A 24,259-nucleotide genomic window follows, 5' to 3' on the forward strand; every position below is an offset into this window, starting at 1 on the left:
ATGCATGTAAGACTTTTACGTGTTACATACAAACTGGCAAATACATGGGCATGGGCAGTCACAGCTCTGTGGTTGGCCAGGCAGTGTCAAAGAAGAGAAATTACTGCTTCTTCAGGTTTTGGCTTGAGGACATGAACGTCAGCCAAACCTAGAAAACCAGTACTTGACCCCCAGGGAGAGAAATGAAGCACACGGGGCCCAAGGAAGATCGTAAAGGGTGATATCCTGTGGCTGTGGCTGGTGAACAAGGGACCAGGGAGGACTTCATGTGGGGTGCAGGTAAGGTATCCTTGGAACAGATGTCCTCTGTGGGCCTCTCCAACTTCAACCTCCATGCTTCCAGGATTGTGTGGAAAGACAGGCACCTTCCCAGGGTGTGCTGCGTACCTCCCGAGTCCCTGGAGCACAGTTACCTCATGGACTTCATGCTTCTCAAATTCCTGGAGCTGTCTCTGGAAGCCCAGGTTGGGGTTGGCACAGGACCTGCCTGCACGCACAGTGTGCAGGGCATCTTCCCAGCCAAAGTCAGTGACGGTCATGATGTACGCGATCACCAGAGTCACACTCCTGGAGACACCGGCCAGGCTGTGGGGCCAAGAGAATGGCCCGTGGGCAAGGAAGGTTTAGGGTCTGCAGTCTACCTTCTGATCCATTTGGAGCAAGGACTTTATGGACCTGATTCTAGAGTCTTCCTGCCTTGGATTGCGAGTGGACAGCAAGCCATTATGCTACCTGGAAATCCCTCAACCATGGACACAACCAGGCAGAGGACCTGAGAGCACACACACACGTGCTCTGAAATTCAGCCATGTGTATGCTCTGCGGGCAGTAAGGGTTACGTGTCTCTAGCAGGCTGAGTAGGGGACCTATTGTAAATGCATATGCAAAGTAAGGTGGTCAAGGAAAGGCTGTGCTGCGTCAGATTTGGAGTGTTCTAGTAACGGTTTCTGATGGGGAAGTTTAGCACATTTCTCATTTTGAGAAAAGCCTATATTCAGATTTGCACAGCTGTATGAAATACAAATTCCTAGACTATGAGACCTACAGATAGTTAAATATAAATAATATTATCAATATGGTAATAACACTAATAAACCACTTTGATGTGATGTCTCTTCCGTAAGGCTTTATCTCAGAAATGATGAAAGCTTTTAAAAAATACATCTTCTCGCCCTAACCAGTTTGGCTCAGTGGATAGAGTGTCGGCCTGTGGACTGAAGAGTCCCGGGTTCAATTCCGGTCAAGGGCATGTGCCTTGGTTGCAGGCACATCCCCAGTGGGGAGTGTGCAGGAGGCAGCTGGTCGATGTTTCTCTCTCATCAATGTTTCTAGCTCTCTATTCCTCCCCCTTCCTCTCTGTAAAAAATCAATAAAATAAAATATATATATTTTAAAAAATAAAAAAAATATATATATTTAAATAATACATCTTCTTGAGCTGCAACCTGGAACCCTAGAAGTCCAGGTAGAGAAAGGAGTTCAAAACTGCCCTTTAAATGGCTCCAACTGCACTCCCTAAGTGATACACACACACACACACACACAAATATATATCTATGTAGAGAGAAAAGAAGAGAAGAGGAGAGGAGAAGGCAAAGGAAGAAAGGAAGAGAAGGGATACACCCCCTACTGGGTGGGGATCAAGCCTGCAACCCAGTCATATGCCCTTGACAGGAATCAAACCTGGGACCCTTCAGTCTGTAGGCTGACGCTTTATCCACTGAGCCAAACCAGCTATGGCCCCAAAGAGCTTTAATGAAAAGGCAAACAATGCTACAAAACCCACCATTTGTATTTATAACATGTCCTACTCTTTTTAAAAGTAAAATAAATAAGCACTCTATTTCAAGAACTTTATAAAACTGCAGAACACCCTTTTTAAGCAATCAAACTATCTATGTTTTTGCTCCCTCATGACGGGTCCCTGGCCCTTAGGACAAACGACAGTTCTCATGAATGACCCCTGTGGACACTGTGCACTGGACCCCCTCTGCCACCAGGGCTGCCCACTTCGGCAGTGGCACGCCCAGCGGCGCTAGTGTATTTCCAGAGAGCTTCACTGCAACAGGGACTCGAGCTGCTGGCCAACATCGAGCCTCATTCAAGGCAGAGAGGCAGGTACTCAGCCTGCACTCTGACACTGAGCATGGCTCCAGACTTTGGCTGCTGGCTCCCATACAGGTTAGTGATGCTGCCAGAGGAAGACAGAGAAATGAGGGAGTGAAGTGAGAGCCGACACTCTGGGAGAGCTCACTCTGTGCCAGGCTCCGTGTGCTGTCCTTCAGCTCCACCTGTCCCAGTCCCTTCCTCTGCAGTGCGTATATACATGCATGTATATGTATGTGTGCCTACATCCACACCCAGAGTACAGCCGAATCCAGGGGCACAGCTGTATGTAACTGCTTAATTCTAAGTCTATTCAGATCCTTTCAAAGCCAAACACACACAAAGTCCCAACCTAGATGGAGAGAGAGCCGCCACTCTGGTGCTACGGTGACGCAGTACTACAGTGACGCGGTGCTACCACCACACACGCAATCACAGCTCTGCGGAAGGAACTGTGCTCTGAAAGACCCTGAGGGCTCAGGAACAAACCTACAGTCTGTGCCCTCCATGGAGGCTGCTCTGACAGAATGGCAGAGGTTGGCCACAAAGGCTCTGCTGTCCAGGGGCCTGACAGTCCCTATAGAAGTCCTACCTGTGAAGATGAAAAACCTAAGTTTTAGGGTTCTCTCTCAATGAAGGCCAATGGTGTTGAACAAAGAGGAGACTCAAGTGGGGTGTGTGTCTGAGGTTTCGAGGGAGGAAAAAAAACCATTAGGAGATGAAATAATTAACTGCACACAGGGAAGCCCTGAGAATCGACCGAGCTGAACGGCTATCAGGCAAGAGGCATACATACCAGTGGACAAGACAGCCCTCTCCCCGGAGCCGGCACTCGTGAATGAATTTAATACTTTCTTTGAAATGTCTTGTCCTGAGGGGAGAAAAAGAGAGAAGTGACATTCATTTACTCAACACATGGTAAAAAGTCCACCTGAGGTTTGTTAGAAGGTCTCGGCCACTCAGCTTCCCGGCCACACTGTTGGGCAGAGCTGCCTGCATGTCAGCGCCCATCACACGCCCCGAGGCCTGGGGAGCTGAGGCCTGAGGGCTGCCCACATCTGGGCTGCTTGGAATTTCTCTACTGCCACTGACTGGTGGTCATGGTGGGTGGCTTCTGCCCAGCCCCACGGTCAGTCTGGCCCCCCGATGCTCGGCAGCACACCGGCAACCCTACAGCCACTTTGGTGAGGAAGGTGCCCACTTATGCAGGCTCCCTAAGTCCGAAAAGCTAGTTTACTTCTGACACTCTGAACAACCAGTAAGTCTTCCACACCGGCCTCCTCCTGTCCCGTCTGTGTGACAGGAGAGCTGTGTGGAAATGACAACTGCAGCTCCAACGCCACCCACTCAGTAGGTTAGTGGCTGTGTGGCCTCAGGAAAGCCCCGTGGCTCCCCTTAACCTCTGCTGTAGTGGGAATAATGTTTTACATGCCAACATGCTCCATGGATTCTAAAGTTCTCTAGGACAATAAGCCACGACCCTCACTTCTGACTCTCAGCTTTGCTGCCATGTGTCTAGTCAGAATGGGAAATCCAGGTGTGATGCGATGATCGCCACAGGCACTGACTGCAGAGAAGTTCTGTAGTGTTAAGTTCAGGTGCCTAGCCACTCTGGGACAGGCATAAATCTGCAAAGTGACTCAGGGCATTGCAACTCTACTCCCAAAGACTGGCTTGGTGTAAAGTGGGCAAGAAAAGATTCCTGATGGAATCCTGACATCTGAGTGTTAGTGCTGAGAGTCCTTAGAGCGGGGTGTGGAGCCATGAAACTGTGGAGGGGTGTAAGCACGGGGTGAGCCCAGCCTGAAGGCCAGGCGCTGCAAGCAGGTGAGGGCTCGGTGCTCAGTCTCCCATTTCTCAAACCCAGCAATGGGGAGCATGCAGTGAAACCCTCTGGCTCTGCAGGTGGCGGAGCATGTTCGGCTGCACTGACTTCGCTGGGGCAGCAGCAAGCCCAGTCTTCAGAATCCCCTATTCTCTTCAGTTCTGGCCTGAGAAGTGAAGGGAAAGCTTGTGGTGGGGATTTCTGGGAAAGTTTTCCTTCTGATGAAAGGAAAGCTATCTCTGCCCTAGGCTTCCTGCCAGGGCACTGGAAGTGAGCACTCTGCCTAGAACTGCATCAGATGCCTGGGACCACAGGTGACAGGCCTCCGAGTGGAAGGGCAGCAGGATGGATAGGGGGACTTCAAGGTGTTGCTGCCTAGGCCTGGGAGCATCCATTTTCAGACTTCTGGGTCAAGGAGTTAAGTAATAAATGTCTTTATAACTTAAAACACTGTCAATCAGATATTCTGTTACCTACAACCAAATACCATCTTCCTGATATCAGCAACTAATTCAACAATTTTAAACACATGGAGCCAACTCTTCTGGCTTAGGAGTGGCTACAGGCTACTGTCTGCAATCGGCTTCGTGGTTTACACAGTGTGACCTGTCCTCCTCTGGAGGCCACTGCATAGGGGAGACAGGACAGGGGTAAGTGGGTCTGACTGTATATCCGAGCCGGACAGCCGGCCCAGAAGCCAGGCCCACCCCTGACTAGAGGCTAGTGGCCAAGGGTGCAGCTAGAGTGTGCACGCCTTTGTCACCAGGCCAGCCACACTAGGGCATCCAGGGGATCTGGAAAAGCCTCCCAGGCCACAGCCTGCTGTCCAGCCTATCCTTTGTGGGAGAGCTGCATCTGGGATAAGACAGCAGGGAAGAAGAAGGCAACCAAAAAGAGAAGAGCACACCTAGGAATAAATGACAACTGCCTTAGTGCATAAACCACAGACTGCCTGGGAGCACTGCAAAAGCATCCAGTGACACAGGAGCTAACAGTGCTCCACCAGGCGGGCAGGCCTTGCTGTCTGGGGACAGGGTCGGTGCTGTGGCAATCACCAAGATCTTGCAAAGATGACACACGAATCCTTTTGCTGAAATTTCGGAGTGGGAACATCTTATGTCCAGTTTTTATACTTGCACATCCCAAACTATGTGCACAATGGAACCTAGGTCTTAAGCACTGTGGAGTGTATCTGGGTTCAAGAGCAGCCTTGTCACATCTCAGAATAAGAGGTGGGGGGTGTGGGTGTGGTCAGGAGGGCAAATCTAAGCTTGCCACGGCCTAGAACCAGTGTGTAAAGGAACTAAGGGGCTGAGGACGGGCCCTCACTCTGCCCCCACCAGACCCTTACTCCTCCAGCTCTAACTGCATCCAGTGCAAGTGCAAACGAGCCCACGAGGGCTCCTGTGCACCCTGCAGAGCCCAGAGCGCCTGGCCCAGGGGCGCAACGATGCCAACAAAGTGCCTGCTCAGAGCCCTGCCAGAAACTTGACTCATGACACTTTAGGCACGAGGCCAAGCCAGGCAGGCATTCCTAGAAATGCCTTTTCCAAGAAAAGCCAGGAGGCAGGCGTGCTCACTACTGCTTTGGTGTGTTGCAGGGAGTGGGGGGTTATTTCCAGGGAAGCTAATGACATAAGCCCAAGCCCTGGCCATTAAACACCCTCCTCCACAGTGGGAAATACCCACGACTCTGGTTCTGATATTGCTCCACCCTCTGACTGAAGCAGAAGCATAGCCTGAGGCACCATCGCACCACAAACTGCTTCCATAAACACAGGTTCCCTATTCCTGCTCCTCATTGTGTATTTGCTTCCACACATTCTGTACTCAGCAAGCCAGCCTGCTGGTTCAGAAGGAAAGCACAGCCTGCAAGTGTTCCAAAAATGCCGCTGCCGCTGCCACTCAGAGGGAAGCCCTGGGCCACGTTTGTTCCACACTTACTCAATAATGCTGCTGCTGCTGACACCCAGAGGGAACCCCTGGGCCACGTGTGTTCTACACTCACCCAATAATGCTGCTGCTGCTGACACTAAGAGGGAACACATGGGCCATATGTTCCACATTCTCCCAATAATGCTGCTGCTGACATCCAGAGGGAACACTTGGGGCCATGTGTCTTCCACACTCACCCAATAATGCTGCTTCTGCTGGTGACCACCCAGAGGGAACCCATTGGGCAGGCAGAGGGCACTTCAGCAGAGATATCCTTCATGGGGCTCAGCAAACAGCCCCACAGCTGTATTGCCCAGGTGCCCTTCCTCTTCTTCCTCCTCAGTCTGTGCTAGCCTTCTTGTGGACCAGTACATCCCCAACCCCTCCTTCTCCATCCAGAGACCAGAACCAGGGCCAGCCATGCTTTCCTGACCTCCAGAGAGCAGCCAAGCAACACCATATGGTGTTCATCTTCGTACTCCAAGACTACAAGTCTTGGTCGCTGCGATCCCCCTGTGGGCATGAAGAGTCCTGTCCTGTGAGGACTCTGCCTCCGTAAGCTGAAGCCCAGAAATGGCCCAGCACCCTGATGGCAGCTGGGCTTACTCACAGCAGCCATACAGACAGCAAAGCCATGAATTTTGTGCACCAGGCCACTAGTATATAATTTATTTTTGCTAATAGCCATTCTTTGTGGGTTTGATTTGCATTTCCCTAATAATTAGCGATGTTGAATATCCTATATAATAAAAGACTAATATGCAAATTGTCCCCTCTACTGGAAGTTCCGACTGGGAGTTTGACCAGGGAGTGGGGCTGGCCCACCAACTGCCCTCAGCCCCTCCCCCTGGCTGGCCCCGCCCCCGATTGCCTCCCAGACACCACCCGAATTCATGCACCAGGCCTCTAGTCTTTTCATATGTCTTTTGGTCATTTGTATTTCCTCTTTGAAAAGATGTCTATTCAGACCCTGTGCCCATTTTTCAATCAGGTTGGTTGCACCTTACTTTTCATTCTGGCAAATAAGGTTATTTTATTTTTATATTATTATTTTTAAATATATTCTTATTGATTTCAGAGAGGAAGGGAAAGGGAGAGAGAGAGAGATAGAAACATTAATGATGAAAGAGAATCATTAATCATTTGCCTCCTGCATGCCCCACACTGGGGATTGAGCCTGCAACCTGGGCATGTGCTCTGGTGGGGAATTGAACCATGATCTCCTGGTTCTTAGGTTGACACTCAACCAGCTGAGCAACACCGGCTGGGAAGATAAAAGCAATCTAAAAAAAACCAATACACCCAAGAAAAAAACAAAACCCCTCTTTACCATCTAGTACAAAATAATTTCACAAAGAATAGTTCAACACTACAAACACTAGAAAGACATAGTCTAAGACTAAAAAATACTTCAAGTTAAAGCCTTATGAAAAATGCAATATACACTTTCCACATATTTCTCTTTCCTATAGACTGCAATGTCCTTAGGAGCCGTGTGTGAGCACATGTATGTAAGTTCTCATGTGTGTATGCATCTGTTTGGAAGGGCCATCAAGGGCCACCTAGCTCTGATCTTGCAAAATTGTTTTTTAAACAATGAAAATAAAGAAAAATGTAAATAGGAGAGAGTACAGAGGACATCAGCTACACTAAATAAAAATACACAAAAAGACAGGGAGGTAGAATGAGGCAAGAAAGTTTTATTGAATTGTTAAATATCAGCTCTCTGTACTCTAATGCCTCTTCTCTTCAGGAGAACCTCAAGCAGTTTAGAAATCTGTTTGATTCCCAACCCCGGGACGTCATGAAGGCTTTACGATAACGAGACAATGTTGCCGACTCCCCAGCACAGACCAAGCTCCTGCGTTTGACCGAAGGAGAAGATGAAAAATAAGAGTTATACCCTTAATGATGTCTACATATAAAATGCCAACTTAATAAACATTAAAATAAGAATGAACAAAATAAGCTGCTATACACCTAACCACTCACTTTCAAAGTACATTATCACTCCTTACTTGAATACACAGAAATTAAAATCTTATCTTTGCAGATGCTTAGTGTTCATAAACACTTCTACTTATCTCACCTAATACTATAAAAATTGTGTGAGATAGTTATTTTACAGTGAGAGAAGTAAGGTTAAAACAGCTTCCCTAGGAAAACACAGAGAGAAAGCAAAAGCAAATATTTCCAAAACCTTAATTCACTAACCCATCTCCATCAGCCGCTTGGAGAACATGCAGCTGTGCAGTTGATACAAACTCCAGGATGTCCCTAATTGTAACAAGTCAAGCAAAGTGGGCAGCCTGGATCTGGGGGGTTATCGCCACTATGAGAATCTGAATTTTCATGTGCCTTGACTTTGCAAGGCAAGGTGGTTGGGGAAACAGAACTAAAATCTTAATGCAGTGGTTCTCAACCTTCCTAATGCCGCGACCCTTTAATACAGTTCCTCATGTTGTGGTGACCCCCAACCATAAAATTATTTTCGTTGCTACTTCATAACTGTAATTTTGCTACTGTTATGAATTGTAATGTAAATATCTGATATGCAGAATGTATTTAGGCGTCCCCTGTGAAAGGGTCATTTGACCCCCAAAAGGGGTCGCGACCCACAAGTTGAGAACTGCTGTCTTAATGTGTTAATGTTATCTCAAACCAGGTTTCTGCATATCAAGTTCCTGGAAGATCAGATGGGGAGTTAGTGAGTACTGAGGCCAAGATAGAGAATTGACCTTTCTGGGCAGCGGGTTTGCAGCAACTGAATACCAAGTGACAGCAATGTTTCAAAGATCAAAATTAGCAGAAGAATTCCTGTGGGCATAGAAATCTGTGGGTAAAGATTTAGGATATAAAACCTTAAGTTATATTCAAAGTTGGAAATAATTTTTAAAATACATAAGTTTAAAACAATAAGCAATACAGTTTTCTAGAATTTATTTTGTCATTAAATATAGGGACTCTCACCCTGGCTGGTGTGGCTCAGTTAGTTGAGCATCTTTCCATGCACCCAGAGTCACCTATTCAATTTCTGGTGAGGGCACCAGGTTGCAGGTTCGATCCCCAGTCGGGTCATGTACAGGAGGCAGCCAAAGAATGTTTCTCTTTCACATTGATGATTCTTTCTCTACCCACTCTCCCTTTCACTGAAATCAATTAAAAATATTTAAAAACCTTACCAGTCTTGATTATTAGGCATTTTTATTATTATTATTATTACAATATCCTTTATGGAAAGGAAAAAAAATATAGGAACTCTCAGGCATCATAAATTACAAGTGGCTGCACTAAAGAACTACCAGTTCTAATTGGGTTACCCAGAGACACGATCCCTCTCTCTTTTGTTAGCAAGAGCATTAAGATTATTTATCTTCTGACCACCCACAATGGTTGATCATACAGAAATGAAGGTTCACTCTAGCCTTCAAATGTTCCTAATATTTACAGGCTACACAAAATGAGATAGGTCATATAGACAGAGTCAACTGTTCCACCTGCAATAGTAAGTTAGTAGTCTGCTTATATTCAGAAAGCATGCTTCCGTTTAGAACAGCAGTCGCCAACTGGTGGTTCGTGGACCACTGGTGGTCCATGAGGTCCAAAAGGTTGGCAACCACTGGTTTAAGGAAATTTTTGGAGTAGCAGTCCCCAACCAGTGGTCCGTGAACCACTGGTGGTCCATGAGGTCCAAAAGGTTGGCAACCACTGGTTTAGAAGGCATGCGATGCTTTCCAATAAAACATTTGTAACAGGTAAAGAGAAAAGCTATTTCATAGGTTGTCTTAACATACAAGGCATGCTCAAAGTTCAGCTTAACTCCATATTCTCCATTTAATTTTAGTAGAGCAAGAAAAACTTATAGAATCATGCCCAAAACCTTACTATGCATAAGCGTTGCTATTACAAAGGATTTAAAAATAAGTTTCCCTAAAGAACCACACAAATGCCTATATGCCTAACTCCCAGAAGCAGAGTGCCAGTTTTTCTGCCTTTTGGTGAACTATGGTCTGGCCTTAGTTTTTCAATTGCAATAGAGGTTGTGCTCTGCTAAGACTTCACTCCAACAGCAGCAATGTGCATTCTCTCCACAGTTTTATCATTAGCCCCAAACATGGATGCTGCAATAACTCCCAACTGCAAACTCCTCTCCTACACTACGCTTTCATCCAAATACAAGGAGAGGGTTTAAGAGGCAAACCAAACATATTGTAACAACATCGTTGTACATATTTGGCATAGACAAGAACTAATTCAAATCTTATAGGTTAGTCCTCTGGCTCCACGATGATGGTGATTGGGCTGATTTTGCCAGAAGCAGCTGCTGCCCCCTCCTGTCACCTGACCTTTCCACAAGCACACCTTCCAAGGAAATGAAGCAGGCCGCCTGAACACCGAAACTTATTTTCAACTACTTTTTCTGTAATTCCCAAGACACAGTAATATCCTCTTATTTTCAAAAGTGCTTAGAGTTCATAGAAAACACTTTCACATATATGATCTCACCTCCAAAATCCTAAAGGCAGGCCTTTTTCAGATGAAAGAACTGACTTGCCCAAGGTATTTGAAACTTGTTTTAAAGTTGAGATCTCCAATTTTGGGTCTACTGCTCACTTGTCCACATAGCACAGGACACTCACTACTCTACCTTTACGTGGAAAGTCAGGGACCTGTCCTGGCAAGCCCAGAGATTCACTCGTAACTGCGCTGAGAACCCTGAGGGGCAGCGCAAAGTACACGTGGTCATGTGTCCTAACAGCAAATGCCCAGATGTGCTACAGTTTGATTCTTCCAAAGAGTCAGAGAGCCAATTAGGTATTGACAAATTCAACAGTATGTCAGAATCTCAGTTTGAGATAAGAGCAAAGCAACCATTCTAAAAATAGCCACCAAAATACAGGCAGAAGATTGCTGTGGGCTCAGAGAAAGGCAAGTGGCTCACTTCCTTCCGTACATACCATGCCCTCCCAACCACTTCTGTTTCTTGGCACAACTCGTAACCAAGGAAGTTCTCTAAAGCATCTTCCCCTCCCTCCAGACCTAAGCTACTACTGTTTTCCTAGTGATCTTAGTAAAATCCTTTCTCCACCAATCTTAAAGATTGACTTTTCCTAGGAAATGTGGAGAGTCACTTTGAAAACATGAGCCCTGGGTAGAATGTATTTGCCCCCACTTCCATCTACCCCTTCCCTTTCCTGATCTACCACCTGTGCCCTGACCTATCCCTCTCATCCTTCCCCACATCAATCTGTCTGCATCTAGCCCCATTTTTTTTCTCAAACAGGTAGATTGCACAAAATTACTGCCTAGCCTGTGATTTCTCTTCTCTGCAGCAGTGAAAAATCAAGTTTGGTTAATGTAACACTTTGATAGCTTTTAGAGAGGCTAGATACTTGGGATCCTACATGTAAAATTCTGCAGTCCGTACTTCTGATATGTAGGATTTGCAGGCAATAGAATGTGAGAATCACAAGGGATGTGTCCCGACAAGTCTATGGAATCCCAAATTCACAACACTACCATAGCTTTTAATTTTCCTGATGGAAAGAAGTAATATGTAATTCTAGGAGTGTTATTGTATCTGACCTCCAATAACAGCAGAAGGTCAGCCTGAGAGGCAGAGGTTGGGGAATGTGAGTGCACTGAATGGTTAATACTTTACTTCGGCCCCTAGCCTCTCAGCCTGCTAGGTTCAAATCCATGTTTCAGTAAAACTTTACTCCCTGCCATGGCCTTTCTGGATCACTTCTGGAAACTAAAGAGTGTGAACGTTAGAGCCATAACTGCAGTGGGTCTCCAGAGACCTGTCCTCCATTCTACCAAAGCCTACTCCTACGGGTCTCCATATAATGGCTGTTGATCTGGAAAAGATAGCAAGGACACATTTCTCTTTGTAGAGACAAAACCGTGTCAAAGATGTACTCAACTGTGAAGAAACAGAGGGCTGGACTTTCCTAAACCAGGAAGATCTGTTCACTGGACTCGGACAGACTTTACAAATACACTGTGCCACAGAGTGGCCATTAGCCACATGTGGCCGTGGAGTACTTGACATAAAGCTGATCCGATCTGAGATGTGCTGGCAGTGTAAAGAAAGCTTGCTTGATTTTGAAGACTTACTATGAAAAAAAGGATGTAAAATATCTCATTTAAAAATACTTAGCACATGGTTGAAATGGAAGTATTTTGGATATACTATTGTAAATAAAACATTACTAAAATTCTTATCACTGATTTCTTTTTACTTTTTTAATACGCCTCCCAGCAAACTCAAAATTCTAAGTGTGACTGCATTGTGCTTACAGTCTGTTTCTATTGGATGTGTTACTTTACACAAAACCCACAGCTCCTGGAAGGGTGTGCTGCTAGAGAAAGGATGAGCATGCTAATAGTTCGATCTGAGGTCCTTTTTAAAAACCAGACTCTTCTTACAGACTGCTCATCAATTACTGTACAGACCACCAGCAAACCAAGCTCGCCTCTGGCTCCAGGCTGCCCCCACTGGGCAGCTCACACCTGCGTGGGCCTCACCTCCTCTCTGATGAGGCAGCAGCTGTGCACAGCAGCAAGGGTCCCGCGGCCCCAAGACTCTACTCTCCTTTCCGTATTTGACGTTGCAGTCCTTTAGCCATTTTTAATATCCCCAAATAATACAGAAAAAAAACAACTTACAGGTTTTGAGATGGTGAATCCGCTGCTGGAATGCACAGGTATTTAACCCCCTGTAGAATGATAAAAAAATAAATTTAAAAGATGATACCCAGTATAGAAAAATATTTGAAGGAACTATTTACTAAGGTCAAAAAAATAAAAAATAAAAAGGAGAAGTTTGTCACTCATCTTTTGTTGCCAAGGAACTGGGGAAAACTCTTTAATTAAGGTTCCTGATTATTTTCCATGACCGTGTATACAAATGTTCATGCTCTGGTTTGGAAACAGCTTGTAGACAGGGGGTATCAAAAAGTGAAACAACTGGGTACTTCCCAGTAAGTGGTACAAATTCCAGAGCCCTCACCTCAGATGCTCGTTTACATGTTTCACATTTTTATCAATTTTATTTAGGATCCACTGGTAGTAAAACCTTAACATGATATCTGAAAATTGTAACATTATGGTACAGTTTATCAAATTTAGTATGAGGAGATTTCAATTTCACTGATGTACCTACATGATAGGAGTTTCTACACATGGGAAGTAATGTGATTTATTATGTCTCCTTTCCAGAAAAGCAAAACTTATTTACTAAATTAATAGGTCTTTTTAAAAAATAAATAGTTTGAAAAAACAAACTTCTATAAAAATTTTTATGTCAATTCATGCTGCATAAAAATCAGGTTAAATTTCAGTTTTATTAAATTTTAGTTGTTTCTTCGTCAGAAGGACTTAAAGTATAGTTTAAAAGGTCTTCAGTGTCAAGTGAAAATACAAAGACTAGATGTCTCAGCAACCTTGGCTTCATAAAGACTTAAATGGACCATTTTTAAGCCTCCTCTCTGGTAGCCTAACCTCATGGACTCTTGCCATTGTGTCATGAGAAATAAGTGTCTGGGAACACATCAGTAACTGGAACAAAAACCAATGTAAGAGAGTAAATGAAGGACAAGCATGTAGGATAGTTTAGACAACTATAGTTCCCTCAGCAGACAAAGTCATAAAATAATGTCTTCTAGGACTTTTGAAAAGTTTGCAGTTGTTTGTTAAAATTTTACTATTAATTCCTGTCATTAGGAATATCTATGCTGTACTTGCTAATGTAGTCTTGTAAGGAACATCTAAATTTGTGGCTGGCCCAAACCCTGTCACAGCTCCACGTTTAAAAAAATTATCTATCTATCTATCTATCTATCTATCTATCTATCTATCTATCTATATTTGTATTGATTTCAGAGAGGAAGGGAGAGAGAGATAGAAACATCAATGAGGAGAGAGAATCACTGATCGGTCACCTCTTGCATACACACCCTCCCCCGCCAACTGAGGATCAAGCTCGCAACCTGGGCATGTGCCCCCACCAAATCAAACCATGATCTCCTGGTTCATAGCCAACACTCAACCTCTGAACCTCACTAGTTGGGCTCCACATTTTTTAAAAATCTTCACCTGAGGACATGTTTATTGATGAGAGAGAGAGAGAGAGAGAGAGAAAGAAAGAGAGACAGACATTGATAACATTGATTGGTTGCCTCCCTTAAAGATCCCGACTGGGGACTGAACCCAAAACCTAGGTATGTGCCCAGACCGGTAATTGAACCTGCAAACTTTTGGTACATGGCACAATGTTCCAACCAACTGAGCCAACCCAGCCAGGGAACAGCTCCACATTTTGATGCTCCCTTACATAGTGAACCCCACTTTCTCAATACAGAGTCCACACCAACTACATTTTTCATCCTCCTTTGCTTTTAGGGTGCAGACTCAGGGCCGGGTTCCATCATCTGACAAACCCACACCAGGCAGATTTGGAAACAGGACATGGGAAGAGTAGAATGGGTAAAGAGCACCTGCTGGGCAGGTGCAGATGGTGGCAGAGGCGGCAGCAGACCTCACTGGGCCAGTTGTATGATATGGTCTGGGAATTGTTCCGGGAATTTCAGCTGAAATCCTATTTCTCCAGCTTCTCTGAGGAGACAATAAATAAGCTCTCAACAAACCCCTTCCTGCTGATGCGGACTCAGCGTGAAACCTGTTGTCTGCCACGAAGACACAAGTAAGAGAATTCCCCTTCCTGTCTCCTACTTTTATGAGAGGCTAGAAAAAAAAACTCATTTCCCTACTTAGTTCCCAAACATATATTTTTTCCAGCTTTGAGTCAATCATTACATCTCCCAACAAAGGGTCTTTTGGGCCTTGAAGAAGACACGTTTTATCACTGCTTGTCCAGATGGGAGCACTTTATGTGAGATCACACAGGCTTTAATGCACCAAGGATAAAAATTAAGGATCAGCTGCCAGAAGAAAGCGAACCAGCAGATTATTCCTCTTTCACGTCTTGCTTTGTCGTCCTGAATTGCCCCCTGTCTCCGTTTCCCTGGACGCAGTACTGTGCTCTGCTGGAAGGACTGAGGCAGTTGTCTGAAGTTCCCAAGCACCTCCAAAATCAGATAGGTATTGGTGCAGTGATTTAAAGGGAAAGAAAATGGGATGGATGTTATACTGTGAAAAAAAGTCATTTCACTCCTTCTGTCCATAGAGGCCAAACAAACTTGTTGGTGTAGATCACACAATGATCATTTCATACATCCACCACTGAAATGACTCACTTTTTTTCCTTAAAGTGAGAGTTGGCCATGGATCAGGCCCAGAAGCTTGTGAAATTCTTTCCTCCAGACACTTCCTCCAACCTCTTTCAGAATACTTCCAGAGGGACGAGAGGATTTTCAGGTTCCCACCTTCCCTTCCACTGTGATCATCAATCAGTCCGAGCAACATAAATTAATCAAGGACGCTGAGATGGTTCCCCTCACAGAGAGTGAAGACGCTTGCCTGTCACACATGCTGACTGACAGCCACTTGATTCTAAAATCTAAAATCTAGAATCTGAAGTCAGCATAGTCCATATATTGGAGGAAAGAAAAAATGAAGGAAAGGAAGAAAGTGGCAAGAAGCGGAGGCTAAAAAACTCTTAGCTTATTTAGAGCATTAAATGCCAACAGCAATGTGGTTAGAAAGCACTGTGCTTCCTTAGGCATAATGTACAAGGAAAGGAGGCCAGTCCCACAAGGCAGGAAAATGACAAAGGGGACCCCTTCCTTCCTGAGCTACAGCAGACGAGAGGGACAAGGCAACTTTGGAGGAGGCCGCTTTGGTCTGTGGTGTACCCCTCCCCTTCCTTCACTGGCTGGCATTGAGATTCGGCATGTACAGCTTCCCATCTGTGAAGCTTCTAAGGAAGAACACAATAGCTCTCGGCCATGAGTTTGGGGATCCCATACTGTTAAGGCAGGACAGAGAAAATATAAAACATAAGGTAGGATCTCTCAAAGATACAACACTAACCTTCCCTGGAATGGTGCCTGACACATAGTAGGTAGGCACTCACTAAATGTCTGCTGATAATGAAAACAAGGCGAAAAACTGCTAACATAAAGATCACACTACAAGAAGTGCAGGGGAAGGAAAATGTTGTCAGGCACCCATGCCTTATCCCTGTGAGCAAGGAAACCAGGCCGGACCTGCAGCCACGCTGCGCAAGGCACACTGCATGACTCTGCAGACTCTGATCTCCTGCCTGCCTGCTCCTGTGGGACCGGCTAAGATGCATCTCACTGTGATCTACAATGAGAAGGGAACAACCTATGCAAATGAGTAAAGAAAGGAGTCAAAACTGTCGAAATGCTCAGCTGCTTGCCCCCAAGACCATCTATTTATCTTGGCTTAGTCATTAACAAAGCACAGAAAGTATCTCTCTTGGAGGCCACAGGCACAGAACATCAAGTACCTGAAAAAGGCTTTGGATGCCTGCACATGTGTACAGTTCATAGCCGTTAATTACTAATTCAGAAAGCTGCAGGAGTCGGGCAGCACAAAGGATCACAACACCATGAGAAGTCTGGATAAACCTAAAATTATCCTAGTAGCAACAGACCTGGCTCTGCAAATGTGATATGGAATCGATTTTCCTTTTAATTGGACCTATATAAGACCATTCTCTAGTACTGAGGTCCACAGAGACAGAGATAAGGGACAGGATATCCTGTGTATGTCTGCAGCTAAATTATGGAAAGTATATCAAACTTAAAGTAAAACAAAAGAATATAAATATTCTAGAATGATCTGAAAAAAAGCGTAAGTTCTAAAAATAGCAGCATTACCATTAGCATAGCATTTTAGGTATTTACTACTTCACATTACCTCTAATGTTTAAAAAATACATAAAGCTAAAATTGATTATCTCCTTTTTAAAAGAAAATTCTTACTAAATAAATAAAAACTCAGTACTTTCCATGATGTTTCAAAAAGTGGTTGGTGGAAAGCCAATTAATATTAAACTTTTATGGAGCTAATAAATGTCACATTACAAATTTTCAGTTCAGACAGCTGGCCCAAGACTGCACTAAAATACAGAACCTCCGCCCCCTCCCCACACCCTCCCAAAAACTGAGTCTATGCATTAAGACTCTCATGATTTCTATGAAGGAAAAGAAAGAGCAGCTCCTTTCTTTTGGCAATTTAAATGGCCTGACATGTTCAGAGCATGGCCTAAGAGGGGGCTAGGGAGAGGAAAAAGGCAGAGAATTCTAGAAAAGCTCTTATTATACTGACCACACGCATAGGGAATATTCATAATACCAAGGAACATACCAACCAGCAGACATAATGTAGAAAAGATTAGGAAAACACAGGACAGTAAGAGTCACGTGAGATCTGCCCAGTAAACCTCTTGGATCAAGTTTTTGTAATGGGCTTTGAAAGAAACATTAGACATCAGTGGCTGAGAGTAGTTTTAGAAAGTATCTCAGAGGCTCTTGAACAAAAGGTTAAAGCTTTCTAAATGCACATTCTCAAAAGTCCTAATATTGTTCAGTTTTCTGTTTCAACAAGCATAGTAACCACCAAAAGTAAGTTTTGGCCTTTGGGCCTGAAACGAAAGAATACACCTAAAATGGTATGCAAGCAAAGACTTCAAAGTAGGGGAAGATTCTGATTTCAGGACTAGTAAAGAGATCAAACTCTCGCTTTTTCAAGTACAATTTCTAAAATTCACTGGTCTTTTCTTTCTGAAACATCGTAAGTAAGAGTCATCTCAAGAACCTAGTTGACATTCTACTTTTCAAAGGAAAGATAAAGCCCTTCAAAATCTGTTTCCTCTCTCCCAGGAAAGTTAATGCAAGCTAGTTACAAAATATAATTATATTCTCTGCAATGACCCATCAAAACCTAAGAGAAAATGTAAGTAGCAGGAGAGGGAGTTTTCAAAGGGCCAGAATAGGGACGTCTCGGCAATGGAAGAGTCACTTTAGCTGCTAATGATTGGAAACCTTGGTTTTTCATCTTAGCCCATCAAGTGCCAGCAGCAGCATGGGTGTGGACATAGGAGAGGTCCTCTTAGAGAGGTGGCACTTTTTCTTCGACAACCACATTTACGAGATATTAGAGTGTTACAATGAATTGGACTTTGCAGTTCCCAAACACAGAACTCTTTATTAAAATTAGTCATCTAACACCCATTAGTGAGTTGAGCAAAATAAACTGGGGACCCTATGAAGAGCTAATCTCACAATACTCTCAACAAAACTGATTACAAAAAAGAAACATTAAATTAAAACAAATTTAAATTTGGACTATCCCACACCTGACCAGAAGCAAGACCACAGCTTATACAGTAGTCCCCTCCTTATCTGAGGTTTTGCTTTCTGTGGTTTCAGTTACCTACGGTCAACCACAGTCCAAAAATATTAAATGGAAGATTCCAGAAATAAACAATTCATAAGCCTTTTGTTTTGTTTTTTAAATTAATTTTCACATTAAAAATTTTTTAGTGTTGACAGTATTACAGATATCTCCCATTTCTCTCCCTTCCCCCCCTCCTCCCATCTCCTCCCTCACCCCCAGGTCTTCATCACCCTATTGCCCATGCCCATGGGCTGTGCATATAAGTATATAAGTTCTTTGGTTTATCTCTTCTTGTCCCCCTAACCCAGTGGTTGGCAAACTGTGGCTCACGAGCCACATGCGGCTCTTTGGCCCCTTGAGTGTGGCTCTTCCACAAAATACCGACTTCTGCGCATGGGCCACAAAGTTTCAATAGCACTGTACGTGCGCGCGCCTGAATGGTATTTTGTGGAAGAGCCACACTCAAGGGGCCAAAGAGCTGCATGTGGCTCATGAGCTGCAGTTTGCCAACCACTGCCATAACCCTACATGGAGGTATGTCAGTCTGTTCCACACCTCCATCAATTCATAAGCTTTAAATTGCATGCCCTTCTGAGTAGCATGATGACATCTTGCCTGTCCACTACATCCCACCTGGGATGCGAATCATCCCTTCATCCAGCACATCCATGCTGTGGACACTCCCCACCCTTCAGGCGCTTGATAGCTGTTTAGGTCCATAACCCTACATGGAGGTATGTCAGTCTGTTCCACACCTCCATCAATTCATAAGCTTTAAATTGCATGCCCTTCTGAGTAGCATGATGACATCTTGCCTGTCCACTACATCCCACCTGGGATGCGAATCATCCCTTCATCCAGCACATCCATGCTGTGGACACTCCCCACCCTTCAGGCGCTTGATAGCTGTTTAGGTTATCAGATCACCTGTCAAGGAATCGCAGTGCTTGTGCTCAATTCACCCTTTTTTACTTCATAATGGCCCCAAAGTGCAACAGGAGTGATGCTGGCAATTTGATTATGTCGAGGAGAAGCCCTAAAGTATATGTGTGGATGGGACAAAAAATATCATATATATAAATTGGGTTCTGTACAATCCAGGGTTTCAGGTATCCATTGGAGGTCATGGAATGTATCCCCCTAGGATAAGTGTATTATTACAAAAACAAGAGTCTTTCCCCCTTGAGACAACTACTCTTTGCACTATATTTCATTGTGGTAAATTATACATAACATATATAAAATACACATAACATTTTAGCCATTTTTAATAGTTCAGTGGCTTAAGTATATTTACATTTATATCTCCATCCATTCCCCCCAAATTTTTCATTTTCCCAAATGGAAATTCTGTACCCATTAAACACCAACCCCATATTCTCCTTCCCCCAACTCCTGGACACCCCTTCTACTTTTCTGTCTCTATGAATTTGACTACTCCTGGAATTTTATATAAACCTAAAGGTAATTTGACCCTGAAAAAAATAATCTGGCCACACTTGTGAAGAACCCAGAGAAGGCAATCACCAACTTGAACTTGCTTTCGAATGCAGAGGCTGGACTGGATGACCAGGCTTCTTTATCAAGGCCCCTCACTGCAGAGTGCACGCTCCAGAGAAAGCATGTGGACATTCCCACCCAGTTTACAGATATGGAAATATGGAAGCCAAACCCAATACCTGGCATGTGCATTTTGATTATTACTTCTGAATTTAAGACTTTTCACATAGCCAATAACATTTTAAGGGGGAAAAGTAGAATACAAAAGTATACCCATAGAAAGATTACATCTGCAAAAACTTACATATACCTGTAGACTAAGAACTGGAAGTTAGCATAAAAAACAAAACCAGGTAAGGTCCCAGGGGTGAGATTCTTGGCCATCTTTTTTTAACTATTTGTACTGTAACAAAAGTCTCACATAAATAATTGTAGAAAATGAGCAGAGGATAAACACAGTCCTTTAGCTATGCAACATAATTCATGTTTTAAGTCCAGGTTTAAGCTGAAGATGAATTTTCTTACGGTACCTATTTGCCACCGATTCTTCCTGCACCTGCTAAGTTTAGGAAACACTACTACAAATAACAACTTCCAAGAACTCTGTGGTGCCTGATAGGTTGAGGAGGGGTGGTCAGGTCAGAGTGGAGAGACAAGATTTAGCCCTTGGTTTGATTTTGTGAGAAAAAAATGCAAATGAGAAACCTCTAACACCTGTTGACTTCTTTCAGGTTAGTCAAATAATGACATATATTTGACTTGTCAGATCAACAGATGAGGACCCAAATGCTTATTTTTGCTCAAGCTATTTCAATGAAAGGCTAACGTGGGCACAGCCAGCACATCCGATTTCCTCGAGCCAATAAGGGTGGGTTATGGGAAGACAGCGAGGGAGGCTCACGCCAGCTCAAACCCACCACCGCAAGCCCTCTTCTGTGATTTCAGTTCTGTGTGAGGACTGGCTAATGTACTCAATGTGACTCATGAGGAAAGCAGGGCCAGTTTCAACAGTGTCTCCAAACCAAGTAATGGCACAGTATTACTTAATTAATGTTAATGCTAAATGACCATATAAAAATTATCGTGAATGAAAACCCATGCTTAGGAATTATCAGGAGAAATCAGCAGTAGAAACTTCAAGAATATTCCACAGATACCCCTTGTAAAACATACAAAGGTACATTTTCATCTGGTCATAACTAGGCTGCTAAAAAAAGTCCAGTGGGTCCTTCCTGTTTGCAAAATGAAGAAGACCCTCTCCAAAGTCCTGCAATACTGACTCGCAGCTTACCCCCTGACCTCCCCTTCATGCTCTCACCCTGCTACTTTCCCCAGCTCTCTAGGCATCCTGGCCTACTTGTGAGTCTCCCCAAATGTCTTGTACTTTCCTGCCCTCCTCCCCGGGTTCCTGTGGTCACTTCTCTCTGGAATACTCTTCTCCTGCAGGACTCCTCCCAGTGGCACTTTCTCAGGAAAACCTCCCAGATGTAACCCACTGCCTCTTCAGAGGCTTCCCCCTCCTCCCTCTCCCCTCCTTTCCTTGGACTCACTCCAGCTCCCTGTTCTAAGTGCCCACAGCACACACCACCCACGAAGCGAGCACGAAGGCACTAGGGGACCAGCACATAGGACAACGACCGCTCGTAAATGGTAAGTCTCTCCCATTAGATCTCCAATCCCTTCAGTGCATAGATACTATCTTAGTCATCTTTCTTTCAATATTCTAGCACCTCTCTCTTCAAAGATCACCAATAAATGCTGTGAAGTAAAGGAAGGAATACATGGGAAGGGAGACCCACTGTTACAATTTTAAGCACAGGGACACCAATCCAGGCTGGGCAGAGGAGCACTGTTCCCAGGCTGGGCAGAGGCACCTGGGCCACGGTCCAGTGCAGGCAGGCGGGCAGGACAGCTTCAAGTAGTCACAAAGGGCTAGGCCTCCATCTTCAGTTTTCTATATACTCTAAATGGTCTCAGCAGGATACTGTGACTGGTCTCATTAACAAAGGAAAGTTATAACTAAGGTGAAAGCAGGCAAAATGCTCAGAAATTTCCAGAACTTGCATTAAATTGTGGAGTAAATGGCTCCAAGCTTTGGACCCAACACATGCTCCTGGAATATACTGGCCCAGTCACTGAGGTCTGTCCCAGCTATGCTCCATCCACCTGGCTGTGAGGACCAGAGCTGGCAAACTGAGGCCCCTATTTATTGGGACCCAGCTACATCTGCTCACTGACATTATCTCGAGCTCCTTTCACACTACAGGGGACAAGGATACCACCACAGAAACCTCAGGGCACACAAAGCCCAACATATTTATTGCCCTTGATAGAAAAAGTGTGCCAAGCCCTGGTCTAGACAGTGACACTTCACGAAGTCATTTTGCTGACTGGAGTCATTCTGTGCATATTTTCCCTTGACATTTAATCATTTGATACAGCATGCCATGTCCTTAGGACTGCAACTTTTAATCATCAATTGTGCTCAGTTCTCTTCCTACTCTGTGAGAGAAAGAGACGAGGGGTTTTCCTCTAATATAGGACTGGTTAAACATGGACACTAGATGCAATATATTGAGAGCAGTTGGTGGGTGCTAAGTAAATTGTGGAAGGCGAGTTGTTGTCAGTGGCCTCCACCATGATGGCAGTCCTTCGTTACCTGCAAACGTGGTACCTCGCACACCAGGCACTGAAGGCCACAAGCAGACGAGCCAGAGGAACTAGTGTAGAGCCACGCGCACTCTCCCAGAGGTCTCAGAGACCTGGACAAGTGCACCTGTCCTAGCTGTCCTCACCTTCTTGGCAAGGTAATGGTTTTCCTTCTCCAATCAGCCCTCTACCCAGGCAGCAGCATGACACTGAAACACTGTAGTCTCTTTCACAGATTGCTAAGCCGACCAGGTGGCAGACTCCCTCACTATCACAAAATGACAGATCCATAGCAGGGCAAGTGTCGACTTAGAAGACGGCCACTGTCTTTAGGCTTAGACACAATTCATAGCACTTAAGATTTTTCTAAATAAAATTTGTGATCCTTTGGGCCTAATGTCACATCCTCCATGTGGGATCAGACCCTAGAATTGGTTTCTAGAAAGAAGCAAACACTGACATAGAGCAGGGAGCTGCCTGAGAGAGCTGGCCAGTCCGACATGGGAAGGCAAACAATGTGCACAGGGTAGACGTCATAAAGTCACCTGTGTGAGCCACCAAGAGGGGTTACCAAGCTCAGAGTTGGCACAGAGAAGCAAAGCAGAGAACAGCAACTCTCCATTTCCCCTGAATACGAGGGAGCCTGGACCTCTATACCCAGGTGAGGTGGGTCATTAGAGATTGCACTCAATCCCTACATTTTCTATGTCCCAAAAGCAACAGAGGAGGGGAGCATCTTCTCTGCTCTGCTCTAAGTGCTGGCTGGTCAGTGTTCCAGGGCCTTCCTTCAAAGGGCAGCACTTCACCAAGTCTTCTCTCCCCACGGCTGCCATTGAAAGCAATCCAATGGGCTATTTTTACTCTGACAGCTGCATCCTCTTGCACTGCGTACAGAAGGAAGTCCCAGGCCACCTTGGTTAGAGCCTATGCGAGGGGAACTCACAAGGGGAGAGAGAGAGAGCATGGGCCACCAAGTAGCCAGAGGCTTCTCACTTGAGTCAGCAGGACCTTGAGGTGACTGGGTGACGCCATTCACCACAATCCCACTGCAAATGCAGGAGCAGCAGCAAGACAGGCTCCGTCAGAAGAGGGGGGCGGCCTCGCTTGGAGAACATTTAAAAAAATCAAATGCTTGAAAACATTCTTACTTTGTTAGCTATGAGATTTATTTTGTCTTTAGAGTGTAGGTTCAGGGTGTTAAATAATGCAGTTTAAGTTAGCAATCATTTGCAGTAGATCTGAAGCTTCCTCCTGCTTGGGTGTGGTAGGGCTGGTTTCTGTGACAAGGTATTTCATTAAATAGTAAATTCAAGTCAGACCATTCTCACCATTGCTAGACCTTGACCACTTGCTCTAAAGGCCAGTACACTTGGAAACAGTCTCTAAGATCCTCTGCTTAGGAAAAGTTTCTAAGACCGGTGGCTCAACTTCAGATGCCTCACACCATGTCAGAAAAGTGGTCCCTTTGCAGTCATTAATAAAATAATAAAGGGATGACCCGTGGCAGCTTTCCCACTTGTCCTCTCCTTTCTCTGGCAGGTGGCTATGTGTCTTGCTTAATAGACTTAATAAATTTTCTCCCTTTAGTTGGGGAAAAGTCTGAGAAGCAAATAAGCATGTCCACAAGCTGACCTTCAAAGGACAGAGGCTGTAGTCCAGACTCAGGCACACACTCCCTCCCTTCTCCCCATGCTGGGAGCAGCTGTGGCCTGCATTTTCTGATGCCCTGCTCAATAATGAATGCTGACATTTGACACCTATACTAGTTGTGGTGATAACTGAGAGGAGATAAATAATTTCTCAGTTCAAACCCGGGTTCAACACTGAGCTGGGCCTCAGTACACAAAGTTCTCCAAACATCCCAGGAGTCAGAAATAGCGAGGGGCACACTTCAAGGCACAGTGTGGGCAT

At 44.8% G+C, this 24,259-nt stretch overlaps 1 protein-coding gene across 5 annotated transcripts in view; it reads right to left on the minus strand.

Annotated features, from left to right (window-relative positions):
• The window catches only part of DUSP22 (dual specificity phosphatase 22), a 56,149-nt gene that overhangs the window by 2,354 nt on the left and 29,536 nt on the right, over positions 1 to 24,259 (minus strand). For all 5 annotated transcript variants that reach the window (XM_014542319.1, XM_014542320.1, XM_014542318.1 and 2 more), the window contains exons 4-6: positions 12,539 to 12,588; positions 2,903 to 2,977; positions 414 to 585 (exon numbers count right to left, since the gene is read on the minus strand). In XM_014542319.1, coding sequence (XP_014397805.1) covers positions 414 to 585; positions 2,903 to 2,977; positions 12,539 to 12,588 — 297 coding nt within the window. The remainder of the gene's footprint in view (positions 1 to 413; positions 586 to 2,902; positions 2,978 to 12,538; positions 12,589 to 24,259) is intronic.

The sequence above is a fragment of the Myotis brandtii genome, unplaced genomic scaffold (genome assembly GCF_000412655.1).
Source record: "Myotis brandtii unplaced genomic scaffold, ASM41265v1 scaffold298, whole genome shotgun sequence".
NCBI lineage: Eukaryota > Metazoa > Chordata > Mammalia > Chiroptera > Vespertilionidae > Myotis > Myotis brandtii.